This window comes from Sander lucioperca, chromosome 2, assembly GCF_008315115.2.
Source record: "Sander lucioperca isolate FBNREF2018 chromosome 2, SLUC_FBN_1.2, whole genome shotgun sequence".
NCBI classification, from domain to species: domain Eukaryota; kingdom Metazoa; phylum Chordata; class Actinopteri; order Perciformes; family Percidae; genus Sander; species Sander lucioperca.
In genome coordinates this window covers 5,946,969-5,971,115 of record NC_050174.1, presented here as the reverse complement: position 1 = coordinate 5,971,115, position 24,147 = coordinate 5,946,969, and the positions used below count along the sequence as shown (strand labels likewise).

Sequence of the window (24,147 nt, the reverse complement as noted above, 5' to 3'; positions counted from 1 at the left end):
ACAGTACGTATAGTATTGGGTTGAGCGATGTGATTAGATACCGTATACTGTGAGATAAGATACATTTATCTACCATGAGAGATTTTACAAATCCTATGTATACTGTGGAATCAATCCTTTTATATATATGGGTGTATTAGGGTATTGTGGGAATAGATTCACATCACATCAATGTGATAAAGTATTTAATTAACTGGGATGAGCCAAAAACAGACATTGCTAACAATTCGGTGGTTTTGTCATAAACAGTTTCTCAACTGATATGCCAGAAACTTTACTATATCATCAATATTGTTACAGAAAATTACATATGCCCTAATGAAGGAGTTTTATTTGTATGTTCCAATAAAAACACTGATTAAACAGCCTACACAAATGACCTTGCATGTTGTACTGCAGAATGTTCAGTACATTAAATAATAGACAGTCAATCATTCCATAAACTGTGAATATGCATTTAAAATGTCATAAGGTAGTTACAAAAACAGATGGAAGAACCCTTTAATTTAATTAAACTTGATTAAAACCAGTGAAACAGGAATACGAATATGGGAAAGCTCATATTTCTTTTGAAAATCAACCATGCTTCACAGTTTGGCTAATTAATGATCGTATCAAGCAAACGGAAGAAAATAATAAAAAGAAGGGAAACGACTTTCTAGAAGTATGAAACTAATTTTATTCCTCTGGCTGTGCTGAGTTTCTCTCCATTAACACTATCCCCATCGTTATTTGTGATATGAAACAAACATCCGCGGCGTAAATAGACGCTAGATATGCCTGGACATGTCTCGCTGTATGTAACGCATCCATGTAAAGTAATTTTAGCCGCTGGCATCAGTCCTCCATCTCTTTGCCAGCTGTCTTCGTCACCCGCTCCTCGTACTGTTTGTTCCTTCGCGGACTCCGTACGTCATTGTTGACAACAATCATGGCGTCCTCAATGTCACTTCTCGGCTTGGGGCGTTTATCTGCGGTCAATGCAGTTTATAAATTGGTCTTAAATCCTATCAGGTAATTTCATATATATTGTTCTTGCTCGCATATTTAGCCTTTGAAGTGATTAGGGTGTTAGCTGATGTCAATGATATCCCGTGTCCTTACAGCACTCGGCTAGCTAGCTAACTAGCTAGCTAACGTTAATGCTAGGTTTAGCTAGAAATCAGTTTAAGAGCTAAGGCAATTACACGTTGCTCAGTGTTCCACACATGCTGCATACCAGAACGAATATATTCAGCGAGACAGGAATTTTATTTGAAAAACAGACCCCACTGGAAAGGTCAATGTCTCTGGCTGTTTTACTACAGCTAACTTCAACTCAACAGCTAACCTTGCAGTCAAATGTGGGGTGTTCACTGGTGGTTGCAAGGAAACTAACAACTAGCATCAAAATAACACGACACAGTCAACGCTTGTTATGTTTAGACACAATGCGTGTTCTTATAATACATCCATGGTTTCTTGCAGTAACAGACACGCCCTGCGTTATTTGTCACAGTTAGTTTTATATAATATATAACATTACTGGGCATATTCTGTTGCTTTCTATGTTATTCATTGTGTAATGTGCACTGAAAATGACAGCACACTATTGTACAAATATGCTCCAGCAAAATGCGTCTTGAAATTACATCTGTTCATAGTAATGTTACTTGACTTTGTTTCCTGTACAAATTTATCCAGTGCTGCTCCAAAAAATGTATACACAGTAATCAAAAAAGTCTTATCTAATATAACAGTTTATATTAAAAAAAACGTTATTTAATCAAAAGTTAGGCCAACCACCCAGAAGTCAGCTGCAGTAAATGAGTTGGTGACAAGAATAAAAACTTGCTAGGTACATTATAGGAATGTGCGTTATCTGGGGTTGGTGTAGAGTAGGGAAATACACCCTATAACATTTGATACAATTATATGACAGTAGATACTGTCTGTGACTTTGGGAAACAGTTGCTTGGATACAGCAATGTTATGTGTTTTCCTGGCAGCAAGGGCAGTTAAATGATGGTTTTCTAATCTGATTTGACTCATTTTACAAGCTTAATGAGATAATCAGTGATTGCTTGGCTATCATATCAACACAGATTTAGTTTGCAGTCCACATTATAATACTTTAATCTAAACAAAATATTGGAGAACCACTAGCACCAATAGCAATAACATTAGCCACAATATTGCCATATTATATTAAGGTATTGAATCAAGAATATTAACAATATTTTATTTTGTCAGTATATCTCAGCTCAAAGCATGTGGCCTGGCAGACATCCGTTGGTGTCAGCTGACATATACCTTCATGGATTATAAACCTGCCTGCCACTGTATTATTAAGGCCCTGTTTATATGACAACGCTCGCGGGTGAAAACGACAAAATATTTTATCAGATGTGCCTTTCGTTTAGACGACGACGGCATTTTTGGGGCTTAAAAACGCAAAAAAAGTGAAACCACCCTCCAGAGTGGAAATCTTAAAAACGCTCCACCGTCGCGTTCCCGTCTGAAGGGTAAAAAACGCAAAAGTCTGCTCCGATCTGCTCATGGTGGCACCCCATATTTCGTTATATTATTCAAAATATGGAGTGATTACTCGCCCATGGCCACTCCGCCGTTGGGTATCCACAGCCTGCCTATACTTGGTCCGGATGGCTTTCAGCTTTGATGATATCTGACTTTTACAGATAGCGTCTTTCTCGTGTGGATATGACGTCCCTCCAGGTACAGGATATTGCTGAAGAAATTCAGTCCATATGTCTATATATTTTGACTGGCAGGACTCCCAGTCCACGCCCTGTTGTGCCTTTGTGGCTTTGTAATCTAAGGTTGTTTGGAGCAATAACTCCACCTCCTCGTCTGTCCAGACAAAATTGTCAGCTTTTGTTGTTCGCTTCGCCATGTTTTGGTTTTGCGCTACTAGGGAGAGGAGAGAGAGAGAGAGAGAGAGAGGAGGAGGAGGAGAGGGAGAGAAGTAGAAGGAAGGTTCTATGCAGGCGCGTGGACTTGGTGGTGTTGTGTGGCAGTGCTTCACACTACCACCTAGCCGCCTGGTGTGCATACTACATCGAATTTCACACACTTTTGCGTCACCATATGCACGTAGATTTCCCCCCCCAAAACGCTCTTCTAAACGCGGAATAAAAAGTGAGAACGCAACGCCACTTTTGCGTTTTCTCTTCAGATCGTTTCCATCTAAACATAGGCTTATACTAATTGTATTATATTATAAGAAGTTCTATATTTTTTAAACATTTCAAGCTTAAAGTGGCTCTTTGTCATGTACAGAGCTTCCTTAAATATTGAACATTTAGGCAGGGCAGTTTTTCATACTCGGTTTACCAAGGTGTGATATAGTGCATGCTGCAGAAAGATGTGTATTAAGACAGTTTTTGTTACTTTTAGGGTTTGTTTTGCCTCTCAGAATGAAACAGAACAGAATGTGAGGTTTTCTCTTTACACAGCTTTTTTTTTTACCTCAGCTTTTATAATTAGACATTGACCTCCTCTTGCACAAAATGAGGTAGGCTAATTGAATAATAGATGCCAGGTTTAATTGCATTGCTTAACCAAAAGATACATGGTGTTGTCCAATGGTTGTCATGGCCTTAATGTGAGTTCATAAAGATACTCATGGTAAGAAATGGATGCCTTTATTTGATGAGACAGTTTGTTGGCTAAGAAAGTTGGCTCTTGAAACAAAATGTCTTTAGTGAAGTAAAGCCAAAGGCAGATCAATAGAAAATATTTTTGCACGTGGTCCCTATTTGAAGAATAATACAACTAAAAACTATTGTCATGACTGACTGATCAGTCAATTCGTCTTTGACCTTTGAACAGTTGCTTTGTAAAATATTAAGTAACCGTGTATAATGATACATTTCATCCTATCGTCAGCCAAAAACTCCAAGCATTTCATTTATAAAAGAAGTAGACCACCGCTCAAATTTTTTTCTTCGTTTTAATTGAAATATGAGATTATATAGCGGTAATTCTTAATGTTAAAGTCATACATTTGAAATAAATGTAAAATTGCAATTATCAGGGCATTATCTGGAATGTGATTATCTGGAATAGCCCTTCCCTGTCTGAGCTTTGACCACACGTTGCCGTGACAGGACACGAGTGCTATAGATGCACCGATTACAACTTTCTAGGCCGATTCCGATTTTCTTTGAGTTAGGCCAGCCGATACCGATTTTAGCTGATTCCGATTTCATTTTTTCTAACCACTTTACAGCACACACAAATATTTATTTTCTATCTTTTCTTTAATAGAAAATGTTACATTTTGCATAGAACATAGAACAGTTTTTAAATAGATAATCGATTGCTATAAAATACAACTATATAAATTACTCCTGGTGTGGGAAATTCACACACATCTAAAGTGCAATGTTATGGAAAAACCATTTCCTTCTTTTCACATCCAATATCCAACTAAACAAATGATATATTTAGCAAACTAAACTTCTGTATGTATGAAAACAGGTAATGGTTATAAAATAATATATAAATAACAAATAAAAATAAAATAAATATAGCCTTAATGCAGTATAAAGATATTTCTAAAAACACACACAGAGGCCTGTTTCAACGTCAACAGTAACGTTACCTGAAAACAGCGGGTAGTTCCTTTTTTAGCAAGTTTGCTTTATGTGTCATACATTATGTGCATAAATGTGAACACTAGCGTTGCTGTCAACGGGCTTATCTGCTAACGTTAGCTACCGACGGTGACCTCGTAACAATCCAGCAAATAGACGGTACCCTAGAGTGCCGTTACCTGAAACAGATGATTTAACGTCACCGCTAATTTTACACACAGTTTAACAACAAAACTAAACTTTTTAAAGATTACTACGTTTTTAATGTTGGTTTTGAGCGTATGCATCTCCACTAACCTGGAAAGCGTAAACAGTAACGTTAATACAGCGTCTCTTTTTTCTTTTTTTTGTTTTGTTTACAGCGTCTCCTACAGCGGCCAGCGGGGCGTCAGAGGCAGAGGGACCACAGCGTTTGCTAACGTTAGCTTCTTGTCTCATCTGGGGTCTGATAAACAGTAAATTCATCAAAGTCAGTGTGCCCAACGCTATTTTCCGATAAACTGTAGCTGTCATATTTCACGGAACCGCGTGAGTGCGGTTTTCATGTTCCAGTTTTTCAGCCTCAGAGGGGCGAGAGAGAGAGAGAGAGCGGCTGACTGTTCGAGCCGTGTATAATTACGACTGTATGACATTTCATAAACAGCTGATGGAGCGGCAGTGCGCCGCTGCTACATGTATACAGCGGAAAACCTGCACGTGTGGTGTTGCTGTTGCGCGATGTAAATCACGCGGCACCCGAGTGCATTTGACCGGGATAAAATCGGCATATGTCAGACTGACCGGCATGTCGCCAGTCACGGCCTATGACGTGAAAATCGGCCAATTCCGGTCACCAGCCGGTCAATCGGTGCATCTCTAACGACTGCACATTCACAAAGCGCTGCACAGTCCTCGCCTGACAGTTGACCACAGCCAACATTAAGCACGTCCTGTCATTAGGATGAGAGCGAGAGTCTGCCAGAGATTCACCAGACAGAACTAATAGGTGGCGGGGGGGGGGGTTCCCTCCTTGTCTTGTCTCTTCCTTTTCACTGTATCCGCACCACTTTCTCTAAGATAGTCAATGATTGCAGAGTGCAACTTGTTTGTGTAATTTACTTCTTTGTTTCTTGTCTGCCTCTGGCGGTTTGTGCTTTGCGTGTAACGTCTATCTAATGGTTTTCAGGTCTACAAGCACGTCGACATCGAGGCTGGCAGGGAAACCAGGACAAGACACGCAACTTATTACCGTTGATGAGAAATTGGTAAGGATCCCTCCGTGGTCAACGTGACACAGAGATTGATGTTTGTCTGATCTACTGTCCTCCAATTACCTTTCTGGAAAAATTGTAACAAACCCCCGCTCCTAATCTGCTGCCAAAATGAGCTCGTATTAGACAGTAGGCTTTTGTAACAATAAGATGATGGCAAAAGTTATCATTGTTTTTTTTGTTTTTTTTCTGTGTTCTCGCCAGTTCCAATCTTCGCACTCCTCCCAACTTTTGATGTTGATGTTGAAGTTATTAAAGAAGTTACTCCAACTACTAAACAGTTTACTAAATGTAGTTCAGATAAAAAAAACTAGTTTAATATGACGGTGTCGGGGCCACTGAAATTCAGATCAGCTTTAATTTAAATTCAAAAAGCAACATAATTTGCGGTATGGACCAACATAACAGTTTCATTATCAGTAACGAATGCATACCCATATTGTACATTTTATGGCTCCACTGGCCAAAGACCACCAGTTACATACTAATATACACAATCAGGTTACAGTGTACAGTTTTTATGATGGTTTTTGTTTTCTTATATTTGTTCCCCCCCATCTGAGGATACACTTAATGTTATAAAACACCTGTCTATGTAATGCAATACTTTTTAACAATACCCCAAACTACAGCCTCCAAAATGATCATGAAGTTGAATCATCCCCAAAAACATTTTCAACAAAAACTAAAAAAAAAAGAATCTTGTGTAACCTTCAGCACTTGGTTTGGAATTTTTAATTACCGTATTGGTCCGAATATAAGACGGTTGCTATGGTTCCGACAGGCTCTGGGCTGCCTTCTGCAGCTAGCTAGCTGGCTTTTCAGACAATGTACTGTAAAGTTACTGACACAACATTGGCTTCTCCTCAAAGTGGTATTGACAGTTTTCTTGGTTGGAATACAGCGTAAATAAGGACGCGCTTTTCTGCAGCATGTGCAGACATTTCCCTAACAGAGCTGACAGCCATCGAAGAAAACATAAACTCCGGCACTCACAGGTAAGTAAGTAATCTTCCTGTTTAGTAAGAAAAATCGTGAACGCTGATGACGGTTTCTAGCTGAAACACCACATTAAGTAAGAAGATAACTTATCTGTGAGTGACAGAGTTTTTGTTTTCTTTCATCCTTGTCACTGCCTTGCAGTAAATACTGTCTAAGATTTGGAGCTGTGCGGGCTACTTTTCATTATATCTTTCTTAATGCAAACAATGCTCAGCTGGAAGTTTTCATTCTTTGATTTTCTTTTACTGCTTTTACACTGATTTGTGTAAAAAGCTGTAAGCACATTTGCTGCTTGTGAGCTGACCATAGTACTGAAGCAACAATGCTGTAATGAATGCACGAGGGATATCTTACAGGTGCGATTTCTGTCTGTTGTGTGCTATGTCATGCAGTATGTTAACACCTCTGCTGTTTGGGTTTATGTTTAGTTGCCACTTTGTGCAATTAAATGGTTAATTATCAACAGTGCTGTGTACTGTAAAGATGCTACTGGTTCTGCCAGTCTAAATATATTTTAGCCTGAATAGGATATAATAGACAAGTCTTTTTTTAAGAGTTAAGATGTATTTGTTTGATTAGGACAATGCACATTAATTAACATTTCTGTAAATGTTGTAAGCCAGCTAATTTTCAACTGTAGTCCCAGTTACCTAGCATGCATGTCTTTATGGTGGGAGGAAACCGAAGCACCCGGAGGAAACCCACGCAAACACAAGAAGAACATGCAAACGCCACACAGAAAGGCCCTGCCCGGACGGGGATCGAACTCTGCCCAGATCAGTGATCGAACTCTGCAGTGCCAACTTGCTGTGAGGCAGAAGTGCTAACCACTGAGCCACCGTGCTGCTTTTCTGGGAAAAGAAGGCCCACTCACTTTGTACTGGCCCACCCAAATTACAATTTCTGCCTACGCCATTGGTCTGATAGCCGGTTAACGTTACATGATTGCCCACAGCAGGTTGACGTTGGGTTGCTTTTTTCCCAAAAGTTGAATCAGACTCAACTTTCTGCCGCAGGCATTCAAAACAAACATAAATACCTGCGTTTTTGCCGGACTGTCTGACAAGTGACAACCGATGCAGTGTGTGTGAATGAATGCTCAGCCAGCCAGTGCCTGACTATATTGGCATTATGCACAGCCATACTATCTTTACCTTTATTAAATCGCCTAAAAAAGACACCAGGCTGCTACAGTATAACCATACAGACCTCTACAAACTTCAGACTGCTTGCTTGAAACTCAACATTCCTCCGTTCTTGGCTGAGATGGATGACATAGTGCTGCATAAATTAGCCAGCAGCTAGTGTGCATTTAGGAAGCAGCTTAATCCCGACAAAACATCACAGTATAACTCTTTTTAAAAAAAAAAAAGAATATTCGAATCCCAAAATTGAAAATCGAATACCTACCCATCGAACGAATATTTGGATCCAGCCCTAGACATAGCTTGCATACTGTACAGGTCTTATCCAGCTGGGTTTTGTCCCCTTCATAACATTACATAGGGTCCACAATGTCACTTTTACAGTAAATTAGACCGCACAGATTGGACACATTTGTTAGCTTAATCTTACATTTGGGGCTCTTATTATGTAGTTTACTTGGTGATTTTGTCCAGAATTATTAGTTCTCTTATCTTTAGCATCGTAGCTATTCTTTTGATTTGTGTACACTCCTCAATGATGAAATACGATCAAATGAGTACTCCACGGCACTTGAGACCACACAATGAAATTGTTGGTCTCACGGTTAACTTGGCTGTTGACATTTTGGTCAGACGTTCAGGTGTGTAATGCTATTAGCCTCAAGCTGCTAGCGTCAAGCAGAGATGAGTGCGGGCTACAGAAGTCTGGTAACCTCACTTTTTGAAAATTAATTTTATTTTCAAACTTGTGGTCTTCAGCCCCAACCGAAGTTACGTCACTTGAAGCAATTTCTCAGACTTCACACAGCTCCCTCTGTAGCCACAAAAGGCTTTACACAATTTTTTTTCACATATGTGGTTGAACTACCCAGGACAGTGATTTAACAGCTAAATTGTTGTAAAAATATTTTTCCCACCCCTATCAAAAAGGGTTACCATTTTTATAGCCATCTCGTGAGGGCAGATAGAATTGTATGTGTACATGTGTGTTACATGGTAATGTAATATATTGGGTAATGTGTTTACATGCACTATAATAACCTGGTTTTCAGCCTCTGAAATGTGGGTATTTCCTGCTTTTCTCTCTCATATCATATTAAACTGAATATCTTTAGTTTTGGGACTGACAAAACAAGTTATTTAAAGACATCACCTTGGACCTTGACAAACTGGGATGGACAGTTTTATAGACCAAGATTTTTTTTTTAAAGCAGCGGCGCTAATCCTGTAGTTGAATGCGTATAGGGGAGACACACTACAGTTATGTGTATGAAAATAACTGGATGAAGCAGACTGTAACCAATTATTTAAGTCCATGTAAATGTACCGAATGATAACATTTTTGATTTTGACACAAATTCCTATGAAGCTAAAATTCTGTATTTTTGTCCATTTACATAGCAGTTGGAGACAACATCTGTGGCTTTGTTTCATGACTTTCGGAGAGCAGTCTTACAACTGGTATGGCTTGGGCACAGTGTAGCTCCAAAAGCACTTGAGGCGCAAGTTTCAATTAAAAATGTGTAATCAAAGCTATTTCACACGTCAGTGGGTGACTATGAAGCCATTGTTCTGAAATACCTTTCAAATGAATTATGTGGCACAGCTGTATTTAGCTTTATTTTTCATTTCCTTGGTGCCTCTTTTCATTAGAGGAAGTGCTAAAGCACAGCCTTAACAGCAATAAGCATGCATTTGAAGTGACCATGGTTGGCAGTGTACCAACTGTACAAAACAAAGAAGGATCTTTGGAAGTGAATGCTTTGTTATTAAAAGAAGAAAGAGATAGGAGATAACAGAGAAAGAGGGAGTTTGGGGAGAATGTGGGAGTCTGTTGTGGACTTGTTTGGGGGGGTTTGCTGTGTGTGGGCAGCGTCAGTGCGCTTTTGTTCCAGAGCAAAGCTGACCATACTGGCAGACAAACCTTTGGCTGGGCGGAGTGTCTGTCTCTGTCCTCTCAGTAGGGGCCACTGAGAGGAACAGCAGAGGAGAGGAAAAAAAGGGCCTCTAAAAAATGGGGAGGGGGTGAAAGAAAAGAAGCTTGCATGGAAAAAAGTTTGTGAGACACCCCGAGACTCACGAAAAAGACAGTGGCCACTTCAGTGTTGTCGGCCACAGAGGTTCCTTTGTGGCATGCTGTTGCTGGCGACGGCGGGAAGTACTCTAATTCTCACCCGGACAGACCAATAAGAGAGGCCCTCAGCTGTTTACAGTACAGTGGTCTCCGTCTCACATGGAAGAGGGCAATGAGAGCACTCTCCCTTTTGGGAATTCAGCGTATGTCGGCACGCTAGTCATTCATCAGGCTGTCAATAAGTGTGAATTGCTTTCTGGTTAGACCAATCAAAGGTCTCGATCCACTGAGATAGGTAATGCTCAAGCAGCACGAGGAGAAAGTGGTGTGCTGTTTGTTGTACAGTGAACATTTCTAAATAACCTCATTTAGATGAGGTTGCATTTTGGCCTGGGTAAATTATATTTTGAATTCACTCCAAATGAATGTCTGAATGTTTGTGTGTCACTAATATTGTTGTCCTTATTTCCTCGTCTGTCCCAAAAAATGCAAACCTTGCAGGAACTTGCGTCTCTACAGTTTGTTTGGTCCTCTCTATTACAGGCAAATTTAGGCTATAGAGGGCAAGAATCTCCTGTAGGTCAAACATGTGAACAAATCCAGTGAAGAGGATTTTAATGGCATTTGTGAACAATATTTCAGGAGGCTACAGACACAATGGGCAACTGTTGTCATTAAAGGGTCTTTACATGTTTTTATATTAGCAATGGATGAAATGACTGTTGCTCATAGTGATATAAATACAGAGAAGTATCACCCGACTCGAGCAGTGTCAAAGAAACAGATGTTTAACGTGAAACAGCTTCATTTCGTGTTCTTAACGTTTTAAATCACTGGGTGTGTTTGTTTCGGAAAGGCGCATAGTTCAGCTCCCAGTAAAAACCTCCTGAACGATGACCACTAAAGAATTCTAACTGGGAGAGAAACTGACTGCAATGGGGGCATTGCTCTGTCTTTTGTTATTGTTTTGATTGAGAGACCCGCAGAAAATTACATATTGTATGTTTAAGTATCTTTGGGTTTTGGACTGTTTGTCAGAAAAAACACACAACTTGATGATGTCACCATAGACTTTAGTGATGACCATTTTTTTACTATTTCCTGACATTTTATTGACAGAACAATTGATAGATTATTAACATCGCAGACAGCAGATAAAAACAATAACAATGGGACAATCGTTTATAGCAGCCCTACTGCGGTTCTCAACAGTTTTTTCTTCCCTTGTATTTTTTTTAAAGCTCACACGAATGACAAACCCATCTTATGTTTGATATTTGTCTGAGCAAAACTTTAAAGGCATTATCTGAATTTCAGATATAATCCTGAATAAAAAGACCTGCGTGATGGAGCTCCACTGCCTAAAGCGGTTCCCTACAGTGCCCACTACTTTCGTTTGTAATTACTGTTTGATTAAGCATGCTAGGCAGCTCCCAGGGTCCGGCTGGCTGGCCACTGATACACGGCTTTACACGGAATGTCTGCGACCTCCTTCAATTAGAGTCAGGCCTTCGCCTTACTCTCTGGCCTTTTGCAGAAACAACTGCGGTTAAAACCTTAGCAGCTGCTTCAATATGCGATAATAAAACATCTCCCACTTATGCCTGAACATCTACTCCTGCTTCAGCTGTGGCCAAGTGCACTCCCTCTCTCGACATAAAGACAACACCATAATCTTAAAGGGCTTGTGAAGCCTTGTTATAGAGTTCTCTAAAGGCACTAGGGTTTTACGAGACAGAGGAGGACAGTTATTAGACTGCGGGGAAGGAGGGAGGTAGACGGGGGAGAGGAAGAGAGTATTAAATTTGTAGGACCATTTGATCCTTGGCATGTTAAATTTGCTAATCTGAAATCTTTGTTTTTGTTCATATTTAGAGCACAGTGCTTGCTTGATGAGTAACATCACATCTGGACAAAAGATGTCGGGTTTGATTGTGGTAACGTCGTGGAGTTTGAAGCCAGGTTGTTGTTGTTGGTTGTTTTTAAAGATCTAAATTGAAATCAGATTAAAAGAGCCTGACTTTGTCAGTCAATATTTATCATGCAAAGGTATCAGAAACTTCCCTGATACAGAAGTCACTCAAAGGAAGCTGGTAAACATAAAATCATCTCCCTCTTAGAGCTATTCAGTTGGATTTGCAGTTTGCTTAGTGACACTCAATTTCAGCAGAATTAAATGTGTTTTTAGAGTGTCATTGGGCAAAGCACCCTCAACCACTGCCACTTCAGACAGGTATTTGCTTTCACTTTTGGCAATTGCAATAAAATAAGCTTGTAGGACAACGAAGACACAGAACCACAATAAAATCCAGCTATCCCAACTATGAGGATATATTTAGCACAAGCAGTTTAAGTCTGCAGTACCGGGGTGTATATTCTCTAAGCCTGTCTAGCCTCAGACACAGAGTGACCTACAGTGGAGCAGACCACATTCACCACCCCACCCCCTTTCCCTCTCATCCTCCTCTCCCACCCTTTCTCCCTCCTTCGTACATAGACAACTTAAGTGTTTGTTTTGTCTGGTTGCCCTCTTATACGGTGCGCTTGTGCAAAAAATCTCCCGGCTCAAGTTTGGAGTAGTGGGTCAGAGGATGTTGGTCTTTGAAGAGTGCCAGACAAGAGGCTTTATTATGTATCATCCACTAAATAGTATTTCATTCATTAACACTCTCTTCCATAGAGATTAAGCCTCTTAAGAGGACTCTAGTCCTGTCAACGCTGGGTAGTTTTAGGAAGTGTCTAGCTGTTAAGTGTTGTGTTTGCAGAGCAGATAAAGAAAGGCTTGCTACTTCAGTTTGCCTACATTTCCATTTATTCATGCTAGTTGTGAGCTAGCAGCTCTTTTTTTTATTTTACAAACTAGTATCGGTGTCTTACACCATCGTAAGTCTGGTTTCTAATGTTTCTAAAGTAAACTTTTTATTGTAGGTTATAACAACAAAAAGCTAATGTAATAATTCCTTACAATATTTTACAGATATTTCATTTCACAACATAACAAGTGTACTAAAGCTAGAACAATTAGCCAATTAATTGATTAGTTGTAAGGAGATTTTGTCGTCTATGATATTACACTAAATATCTTTTTGGTTTTGTACCGTTGGTCAGACAACAAAAAAGACGCCATCATGGGCTCTGGGAACTTGTGATGTATTGATGTTTTGCTATTTGCTGTCATTCTATAGCACAAACAATTAATTGACAAATTGGTAGAATAGTTGGTAGATTAATGAACAAAGAGAATAATCGTTAGTAACAGCCTTAATGTGCACTGCTAAGTAAATGTGTACTATCATTGCACTGCTATCTAATGCTTATTTTCATTATCTGTCAATTATTTCTTTTAATTAATCATTTAGAAAATAAAATGTAAAAATAAAGTGACAAATCTTTATATTGCTTGCTTTGTCTGACTAACAGTCCAAAACTCAAAGATATTCAGCTTACAATTATATAAAACAGAGAAAAGCAGCACATCCTCAATTTTGAAAAGCTGAACCCTGAGAATGTTTGGCATTTTTGCTTGATACATTATGATAGTTTGGGGTTATTTATAAAGCATTTTATTAAAAAAAAAAAAAAAAAATGACATAACTGGTGTCTCTGCAATGCTGTACAACACACAAACAAACAAGTGTGTCTGCATCCAACATATTCATAAATGACCCCCTTCTCTGTTCTTTCCGATCCTCGCTGGTATGTGTAATGTGAGATTCGAGATGACCCTCATGCCAGCTGCTTCTCGTTCTCCAGTGTTGAACCACTCCCACACATGAGGAAGCAACATAATATTTGTTTCTATTAGAGACGCCCCCTCTGTCCAATCAGTAATTGGCACGCTTTCTCCACTTCAAAGATGTCTGAAGGTGGGAACTGGCGGAGGCTGATGAGTGAGCCTCTTGGTCTGGTTATTGCCTGGACAGTGGGGGGGGTTAAGGGTGATGTGTTTGGGCTTTCACCACATGCTGACTCAACATAATTCAGCTCGGCTGACCTTATGACCCTTCCTGGCTGTCGAGCTGCAGTTTTGGCATACGGGTGTTCGTGCTAAGATAGGCTGCACTGTACTTGTGTCACAACTGTCGCGGTGTTCACCATTACCCAAAACAATGTGGTAGTAGTTTTGTCTGAGCCAGTCATGCACAGACATCCTTTGTTTGTTTATTTGTAGTACTGTTTGGTTACTGTACTAACAGGGAAATACACTCTGTACCTCAGTTTAGATTTGTAAACCCTAACAAGCCTTAAAAATAGGACCACCTGTACCAATGAGTAGACAATTTCACCCTGTATCTGGGCTATACTTCTATAACTAATGATTACTTTCATTATTGTATAGATTAATCTGTTGATTATGTTTTCAATTCATTGATTATTTGGTTTGTCGAAAAAAAGTTATAGTAAAAAAAGAAAAGAAATTGTGATAAAACGTCGCCTTAACCCATGGTGATGTCTTTTAAATGTTTTCTTCTGCCCAAACAGCAGTCCAAAACCCAAAGATATTTGTTATGATATATGAAAGCAAATATGAAAGAAATAAAATATGAAAGCAGCAAACCCTCACATTGGAGAAGCTGTAACCAGAGAATGTTTTTGCTTCATTAACTGACTTAAACAATTAATGAGTTAATAAAAGTCAATAAAGTAACTTAATGTCTGCCTCACACAGTCTCACTTCTCTGGTTTATTGGGGAGTTAATCATAGTTGAGCCGTCCAGGATCATTGCAAGAACAGATGTGAATTTTCTTTTTAGTGGTTTATTTTAGATTTGAAATGATCTGAATAGACGTAAAGGGAATATCAGGTGATTGACTGAAAAAGACAGGGCTATTCAATTCACTAAGTGAATGAACAGTAATGTATTCAGAAGACCAGGTCCTGATATCCGCCTTTTTTCAAGTCCTCGTCTACATTTTGCCAAACCCCAGGACGCTCAAGTACCCTGGTATGAACTGTTATCCTCACCTCTCCATGCAATCAATATTTTCATCAAAATTGTCTGGTTGAAACGCTCATGGGATTTTTTTCAATGATGCATCATTATTTAGGGACATCTTTTTACTGGCAAACCACTTTATTTTTTTTAACTGCAGCAAATGTAAATATTCACCTGCAAATCATCTGAATTTGACCAGATGTATTAAATGATTTGGGTACAGTAGTGGCTAGAAGACACATGCAGTTATAGAGGAAGATGATCTCTATTTGCCTGGTTTCAGCCCAATTTGGTCGTGTGCTGTGCTCTTTGACAGCTGTTTCTCTGGTTTGACAAACAAGAGCCAATGAGGTTTGTAGGCGGGGTTAAGGATAGAGATGTTACCCTCCTGTGCCCCCTATTTTTGTCCAGCATGGATGAGATTGACGCAGCTATACAGGTTGTTGGTTGACTTAGAGAAACAACAGTGGGTTGCCAGCAACCTCACTATGACAACCAGACTCCTTACCAGAAGTTACTGCTCCCAGCTGAGAAATAGCTCAACACAAAACTCCCTGTGAAACCACAACCACAGTCGTTTTTATGCGAGCCGTCGTTTGGTTTTAATAACTAAGATGTAACATGTTAATTATTGAGCTTTAGAGCTGTATTTTTTTAAACTTTTGCATAGAGCTGTTTCCAGTCTTTATGCTAAGCTTAGCTAACCGTTTCCTGGCTGTGGTTTCATATTTAACGGTATCAGTGATATTAATCATCTCATCTAACTCTAGCCTAGAAAGCCAACAAATGCATTTCACAAAATGTATATCAGCATATTTCTTTGACTGATGTGATGGGAAATATTCGTCATCCACTGCTTATTGGTAACAACCCAAACAGAAAAAAGCTAACATGGATAGGACGTTATGCTGAATAATTAAGTGAAACAAAATAGTAATTTTGTCTGATTTATAGCTTTCTCTTATGGTTTTTCAAATATTTTAAATGGATTCTACCAAGTGGAATAAGATGGATATCACATCTTGTAATCAGTTTAATTGATTTTCCTGATCTACACCAGAGCTTATACGAAGGAAACTTCTGTAAGTGGAGAAATTAATACCAAGATGGAAAAGTTGAAAAAGTTCTGTTTCATTCACATTATTCCGAATACAGTTCCTTCCACAAATGTTTTGATTTAGAGGCAACTAAGCAAAAGAAAAATATTCCTTATACTTTCCTTTCTTTTTGATATCTTGTTATTTCCTTCAGTTTTCACCACTTAAGCATATCGAGGTCTTTGAATCTTGTTTACACCGAAATCTTCTGTCCCAGGTCTCTGTTGGAGCATTAGGGGTACCAGCTTTCAGCATTCTGGTGGGCCCAGCGGCCCCGCAGCGACAAGCCCCTATGCTCTTTATTTGGCACGTAGCCTGGAGGTGTCAGAAATATCGACACGCTTTCACGTGACGGAGACTTTGCCAGCCTTTTTCCCCCCTTTCTTAAGCCCAGCATTCTGCCTGCCCAGCCAGGTATTGTAGGGCCCTGTGAAGGCCCTGTGAATAGTGTCAAACTTGATAGTTCTCATTTTGCTTCCTGTACATGGCAGAAGAAAAAGTGCCCACCGAGTGGGTTTTCCTTTTGTGATGGCCCTCTCTAGTCTTCCTGGGAACACACCACATTCCAGCCCCAATCATTCCCTTTGTGAATCCGGGTATTGTGGGTGAGTCTGTTATGCCGATAACCCTCCTAGCTTTCAGTGTAATGCATGCAAGTATCATAGAAGTCTAGACTTGTATTTTTGCAAACAATGCCAGATAATGAGCAGAGTGTTTTCAGTGATTTGGCAGAGCTTTTGTTTTGACACATCCTCCCTCATTCATGAGGAACCTTTTGTGCTCATCCACGCCTAAGATGTGATTTAAGGTCTGCTACATCTGGACAAATTATTGCGGCAGTTTACCATACATGGGCCTCATGTGTCAGTTATGGTTTATGTAACGTACATACGCGTAACCATAGTCTGGCCTGCTAATCCCAAGGGTATAATTTCTAATGCGTCTCAGAGAGGGGATTTTCATGCATATATCCCCCAGAACACACCAGACCACAGAACTGTTGAATGTTTCTGACTGCAAATTTGATTTACCTAAACTCAAACAGTCCTTTTTGTACATGATCTTTTCCCCCTCCAAAAGTGTTATGGTTCACTGTCTACAAAGTATTTTAATTGTTCTTGTCTTTTTCTCCAAAACTCTCCAGGAAGTTTTTTTTCTTACCTCTCAAGTACAGATCTTTTTAACATTATCCATTAAAAATAAAAACTTATATCCTGCAGAAAGCAATGTTTCAAAACATTTTTGGTCACCTGCTGCAGCTCCAAGATGAACACCCCTTTGATTTAGTTGCTCTCTCACACTGTCCTGTGTGTTATTGTGTCATGAACCATCCACCATTACCCCCTTTGGGTGAAGAGAACATGTTTTCCTCCTTTCTGTGACAAGAAGGAATTGTTAAGGTTAAGTAGATAGGGCAGCCGGAAATAATTACCAAGCACTTGTGAAGCCCCCCCCCCCCCCCCTCTTTGTTCGTCTTTTCCCTTTCATTTTAACAATCTTTTCAATGTGCAGATCTTGTTTATGATTAAATTCAGTCTGGTCTTGCCTCTGAGCATGGCAAAAGAGGTTTCAGTGAAACAAGCAGTAGTTTAGCAGTTGGACCTGTAATTTACTAGGCTTAAATAGCAGTGGAAGCTCCTTTGCCAAAGGAAAGGCGGGCTTTTGTGTGGAGTTCATGCAAAACGACCCCCTTTCTACAAATCAACTGGCAGATGACAGACAATGATGAAAATTTGATTCTTTGAAGTTGTAATGGCCATTGAAATGTGTAAAATTCTTGTATTGAAAGGAGAGCGCCCTGGAAAGCCCTCAGTCTTGGGTGGCTGGTGCCTGCGTGCTGGGAGGTTGGTCTGTGTTTTGTCGCCGACTTCCCATTGCTTGTTTGCTAATTCCCTGAAGAATTGGACCAGATCCTCGATAGGAGCTTGAAGGGGCTCCAGTTGCTCAGGAATATGCATTAGGTATGCCCGAAGGTCCCTCCTCCTTCTCTTGTCGCGTTGGCCTACTTTCTGATGGTCTGGAATAAATCACCTCAAGTATTAGGCATTAATTTCATCCACCTCGATGCAAGACAGTATGAATAACAGCATAAAGATGGCTATTATGTAAAATTTGTTTTCTGAATCCAGTATCAACCCTTTCACATATGTAATCTATGTTTCTTATCTTGGGTTTCAGTTATACTAAAATTGTAAACACATTTAAAGCCTAAAAAACTAAAATGTGAATTATTGAACAGACTTCTGAGAGAAGTACTCAGCCCACTGAACACTGTTGTTGGATTAAATGCAACATTAAAAACTAAATCACAGCAAAATTCTGACAGGTTAAAAAAAGCACAGGAAAGTATTTGTACTATACTAGTATATTTATTTGTATTTGTAGTTGCAACAGTTGTGTTGACAGTGACAAAAATTAACACCAGATCTAAAAAACAATAAAAATACAATCCAAGCTCTTAGTGTATTTTAAAGTACCTATAAAAAGTGTTCACTCCTTAGATTCTTCATGTCTTCTCTAAGATGTATTAGAGCTATTTTTGACTCCGAGATTTATATTCACTTTAAAAGTGAATATAAATCTCTACAGATTGATGTGAAGTACAAAAATATAAAATATAAAGTACATTTTATAGCCACTAAACATTTTCCTAACTCCATTTTTCTACACTGAGAACCCGTTGCCAGAGCTTCAAATTGTATTTTGTAACACCTGCAAGCTAACTGTCAGATGACCTTTCTCAACAAACACACACAAATATCTCTGCATGAACTCTTTGTAGAGGAAGACATCAGTCACAAAGTCAAATGAAAGTCTGAATGGTTCTGAAAGACCGCCGGCTGCTCTGCAACCAAAAACATGTCAATTTGTTATTTTCATAAACATGGTAACATAAATAGGATGCCTCGACTGCTTTTGGTTTTTGTTTTGTTTTTGAGTTAAGTTCCATGTTTTATTGCTTACAAAGGAGTGGCACTGATTAATTCTCCGTAAATCATTTATTTAATATACATTTTATAATAATTAATTATTCTCTGTAGTGTTAATGCTCTTTACTGGACAATAATAACTTTACTTGCATAGTAGGGCTGGGCAATATATCAATATTATATCGATATCGTGATATGAGACTAGATATCGTCTTAGATTTTGGATATCGTAATATGGCATAAGTGTTGTCTTTTACTGGTTTTAAAAGCTGCATTACAGTACAGTGATGTACTTTACTGAACCTACCAGACTGTACTAGCTGTTCTAATATTTGCCTTTATTATTATTATCGAAATTATTTATCTAAAATCTAAGTGTGAAGATATTTTGTTAAAGCACCAATTGTCAACCCTAGAATATTGCCGCAATATCGATCTCGAGGTATTTGGTCAAGAATATCGTGATATCTGATTTTCTCCATATCGCCCAGCCCTATTGCATAGCACCTTTAAACGTTTACAAAGTGCTTTGACAGAAGAAAGAAAAGCACATACAAATCAGTACACATACTGTATATACACATCCTTGTAGTAGTGAAAATAGAGGATGGGGCAGCTTTAAAGGACAAAAACGACAATTAATAAAATGAAATTAACAGCTGATAGGGTAAATAGACGATTATTAGTATTACTTAGTTTTTAAAGTTTTCATTCAGTCCTTTGCCCGCATGTTTGTGAATCCGTAGCTGGACTCACATAGCATCAGCATGAACGTGTTTGTAGCATTAAAGTGCTCATATGCTCATTTTCAGGTTCATAATTGTATTTAGAGGTTGTACCAGAATAGGTTTATGTGGTTTAATTTTCAAAAAACACCATATTTTTGTCGTACTGCACATTGCTGCAGCTCCTCTTTTCACCCTGTGTGTTGAACTCTCTTGTTTTAGCTACAGAGTGAGACATCTCACTTCTGTACTATCTTTGTTGGGAGTCGCACATGCGCAGTAAGTACTGCTAGCTAGTCAGAAGCAGAGTATGAGGGCGTGCCACGCTAGCAGCTAGGCGAGCATTATAACGTGTGTTACAAAGTGACGCACGTTCGTCACCGAAGTAAAGGCTGGACTACAATAGAGCTGTTTGGAGCAGTTTGTGAACAGTGTTTTCTGTTGGAGATGGTAAATCCCTTTGGGGTGGACTTTGGGCTTTTTCACTTTATAAACCTATAACATGCACAAAAAGATATATAACACAATAAAGGAAAGGGGAAAAGCCAAAAGCATAATATGAGCACTTTAAGTGCGATCGAATGAGGTCACACTTGGTTCTAGGTCTTTTCTATAAATGAGGTAATTCCCATCAGCTCTGTTACTGACAGTAGGGTGTTCTTTGTTCCTGTCTGTCCCTCAGGACATCACCAGTCTGACAGGAGTCCCAGAGGAGCACATCAAAACACGCAAGGTCCACATCTTTGTTCCCACCAAAACGGCCATGCAGTCAGGAGTCAACGGCACCAAAAAGTGGAAGATGGACTTTGACACCAGAGAGCGCTGGGAGAACCCGCTGATGGGCTGGGCCTCAACGTAAGAACTACCTGCACCTGACAACTTCTACAGTACATAGGCTGAAATGAGATTATTTCTCTTTTCTGTGCCGTGTCTTTTTTTTCATCATACTTTTACCAAATGATTTTTGTTATCAAATTAACCTCAATGCGTTTTACAATCTGCAACATATGACAGCCTCTATCCTTAGACCCTCTGTATAAAGTTTATACATTTATAAAACATTTCTAATGATATTTGCCTCCAAATATGTCCTTTGTGTGCTTAACAGCTCTTTCTGCCTTTCAGGGCGGATCCCTTATCCAACATGATGCTCTCCTTCTCCTCCAAGGAAGATGCCATTGCTTTCGCTGAGAAAAATGGTAAAATGTATTTTCTTCTTCCAGTATTTTACATGGAAAAGCATGCCTTTTGTATAAAACAAAATATAACAGTGAATGCAATGCCTTCACTAATAATACACACACACACACACACAAAATCAATCAGTGGAAAGATCAGACTGTTAGCCAGACAGTAAGTAAACGTTTAAGTAAACACATTTAAGGCATTTTAAAGATTTTTAATTAAAATGAGTTGTATTAGTAGTACTATAAGAAGTAGTCGTAGGAGGTACCCTTGTTAGTAGGAGGATTGGGATGCTGATAACAAGTTTTTTCACATTGACTGCATCAGAGAGTGACTTGGTTGGTGCAGGAGACTAGATTTAATCTGGATTAATGTGCACTTTGATCCCATCATACATCATTCATAATCTTCCATCCATTTTATATATATATATATATATATATATATATATATATATATATATATATATATAATACAGTATTTCAACAGTCAAGCTTTCATTGTTGTTTATACAAATTATATACATATAATATATGCATACAATATAAGAATGTTTACAATGTATTTGTGTATATCAATGGATAAACGTATAATTGAAAATGGAAGAAATTCAGTTTTGGAAACCAGGTATGTGATTCTGGAAATCAGAATCTATCTTTTAACCCTCTAAATGATGAAGTTTATTCTCAGGAAAGATACATGCGTAATCAGATTCTTTTTTTTTTTTTAAGATTATTTTTTGGGCTTTTCCGCCTTTAATTGACAGGACAGCTAGGTGAAAAGGGGGAGAGAGAGGGGGAAGACATCCAGGTAATCGTCACAGGTCGCACTCGAACCCTGGACCTCTGCGTCGAGGCATAAACCTCTAAGTATATGTTCGCCTGCTCTACCCACTGAGCCAACCCGGCCACACGTAATCAGATTCTTGAAGATAAACTCAACTCTTTTTGCCAGAGACTAGCAGAGACCATCATACTCTTAAGATATTGATTGATATTATTTTTTCCACAGCTTATTAAGTCTTTCAAACCAGCATTGACATCAGGTGATGGTGATAAAATACCTTTATTGCAACAAAGATGTCTGATGACAGCGTGTAGGCCTCACAAGAAATCAAGTAACAAAACATTAAGAGAATAATTCGGATGGACTAACAAGATCATAAGACCATTCCAAACAGTCCTCTTGCGTTAGGAAAAGTTGATGTAGTTTTCAGTCTTGCGAGCTCGAACAGAAAGTTCACTTTGACTCAGAGAACTGAACCATCTGGGAAAGTTTGTTGAAACTAAGCAAAGGAAAACTGGCTTACTCTGTTGATTGCACCATGAAAGTGATTAGTGCAGTTCTGACTACACACAGCCTGTTGATGTCTACAAAACACCTCATTGTGTTTGGAACTCATCCAAAGTGAATATACGTGACATTCTCGCCCCCATCACTTACTCTGATGTTTTTCCTTCAGGTTGGAGCTACGATATAACAGAGAAGAGGAGCGCAAAGCCCCGGGTGAAATCCTACGGAGCAAACTTCTCCTGGGACAAAAGGACCAGGAGGTCTGCTAAGTAAACTAAAGACACCCATCTGTTATTTGGCTTTACCTCAGTTTGTCCAACAGCAGATCTGTATCATTATTGTCAATAAATTCATAATTATATACGTGTAAACCAAACGTTTGGGTCATTATTGTTTTATTCGTCAAACATTCACCTCATTACTGACTACCAAACATAGTCTACCAAATTAATGAAGTGTTTGTTCTCTGAGTCGAGTTGTGCAACAGCAAAACAAAGGGGAACATATTACAATTAGAACCTGTTTAAACACAGGGATAAATATATCTGGAGGCCAAAACCAGTGAGTGTTTGTTTCCATCCTGTTACCTGAATTGTTTCAGTGTTTAGAGAGCTGCATAACTGGAATTTTAAATTGGAACTTGCAACATCTTTTTTTCATCTGTTGTCATTAACCTAAAATGTTATCCGTCACTACCTTTTTTTAACTTGCGACATTAACATTTTGATTTCTTTGGTATTGCTGGAACTATAATGCCTATGATTAACAATTACTTTCACTATCGATTAATCTGCTGATTATTTTCTTGAATAATGTATTGTTTGGTCTATAAAATGTCAATAAATAGGAAAAAAAAAGTTTCATAAAGCCCAAGTGACATCTTAAAATTAGTTTTGTTTTCCGACCAACAGTTCAAAACCCCAATATATTCAGTTTTAGATAGATAGATAGATAGATAGATAGATAGATACTTTATTGATCCCCAAGGGGAAATTCAAGGTCCCAGTAGCTTAAGACATCACACACAACATTCACATACATCACAAACGATGATAAAAAAGCAAATCCACATGAATAGCATGGACAATAAAATAAAAAAACAAAATAAATAAAATAAAAAATCCACATGAATGTACTAAGGGATGTATAAGCATGAGACGCTTGCAGTGACAGGGCAGGAACTGACCCTGTGATTCAGTATGAGAGTATGTGTCATGGTGGTAGTGCAAATAGGTCCAATAGTGCAAGGATAAAGTCTAGAGACCAGCATTAAATATGGACAATATAAGAGAATAATGTAAACATGGTAATATAAAAACTATAGCAGTGCAAGGATAAAGTTTAAAAAAGACAGCATTAAATATGGGCATTATAAGCATTAAGCATTAAATATGGGCATTATAAGCATTAAGCATTAAATATGGGCATTAATGACAAAGAAAAGCAACATTTTGCTTAAAAAAAATAACATCTTTGCCAATTAATTTTCTGCCACTCAGCTGATGCTAAAACATCTTTTCTGGAGCTCTACATTATACCATCAAATAAAATAAAAAAGTTAATTTAAGCTCTATTGGTCAGGTCAGGTTCAAAGTGACTCCAACCAACCTTTTTCACATACAATATTTCAGGTTTATTGCCAAATTCCTAATGGTGAATAAAATAGTAAGATTTGTAATGCAGGATAATGCATCTGTTTTATATGAAGCACATACTGATTTCCATTCTCGGTTTGAAACAAAAAAACACCTTTTAATTTAGCCTAAAAACTAAATTTGTCAATAAGCAAATAAAAGTTAACTATGTTCCTCTCCCTATTGACATCAAGTTGGGAAAGCCATACATTCTTTGAAATGCCCAGCTATTCACACATGGCAGTGTACTTGCTGCCAGCGCTTGTTTACGGTCTTT

General features: G+C 38.6%; 2 protein-coding genes across 2 annotated transcripts in view; one reads left to right on the top strand and one right to left on the bottom strand.

Moving 5' to 3' along the window:
* Positions 1-781: 781 nt before the first annotated feature.
* ndufs4 (NADH:ubiquinone oxidoreductase subunit S4) lies at positions 782-22,612 on the top strand. Its single transcript, XM_031305768.2, has 5 exons — positions 782-1,014; positions 5,764-5,842; positions 20,441-20,613; positions 20,884-20,957; positions 22,406-22,612. The coding sequence occupies exons 1-5, from the start codon at positions 932-934 to the stop codon at positions 22,507-22,509; spliced, it is 513 nt and encodes a 170-aa protein (XP_031161628.1). The 5' UTR covers positions 782-931; the 3' UTR covers positions 22,510-22,612.
* LOC116054282 (ADP-ribosylation factor-like protein 15) overlaps positions 21,176-24,147 on the bottom strand; it is a 124,663-nt gene continuing 121,691 nt past the window's right edge. The window contains exon 7 of the transcript XR_004896710.1: positions 21,176-21,185. The gene's annotated coding sequence lies outside the window, so the exon portion shown is untranslated. The remainder of the gene's footprint in view (positions 21,186-24,147) is intronic.

Excerpts from the sequence above, each read along its gene's own strand:
- ndufs4 (XM_031305768.2), top strand. The coding sequence starts at position 932 with ATGGCGTCCTCAATGTCACTTCTCGGCTTGGGGCGTTTATCTGCGGTC. Across the intron at positions 1,015-5,763 it reads TTGGTCTTAAATCCTATCAG|GTCTACAAGCACGTCGACAT; the intron begins GTAATTTCATAT and ends AATGGTTTTCAG. Across the intron at positions 5,843-20,440 it reads TTACCGTTGATGAGAAATTG|GACATCACCAGTCTGACAGG; the intron begins GTAAGGATCCCT and ends TCTGTCCCTCAG.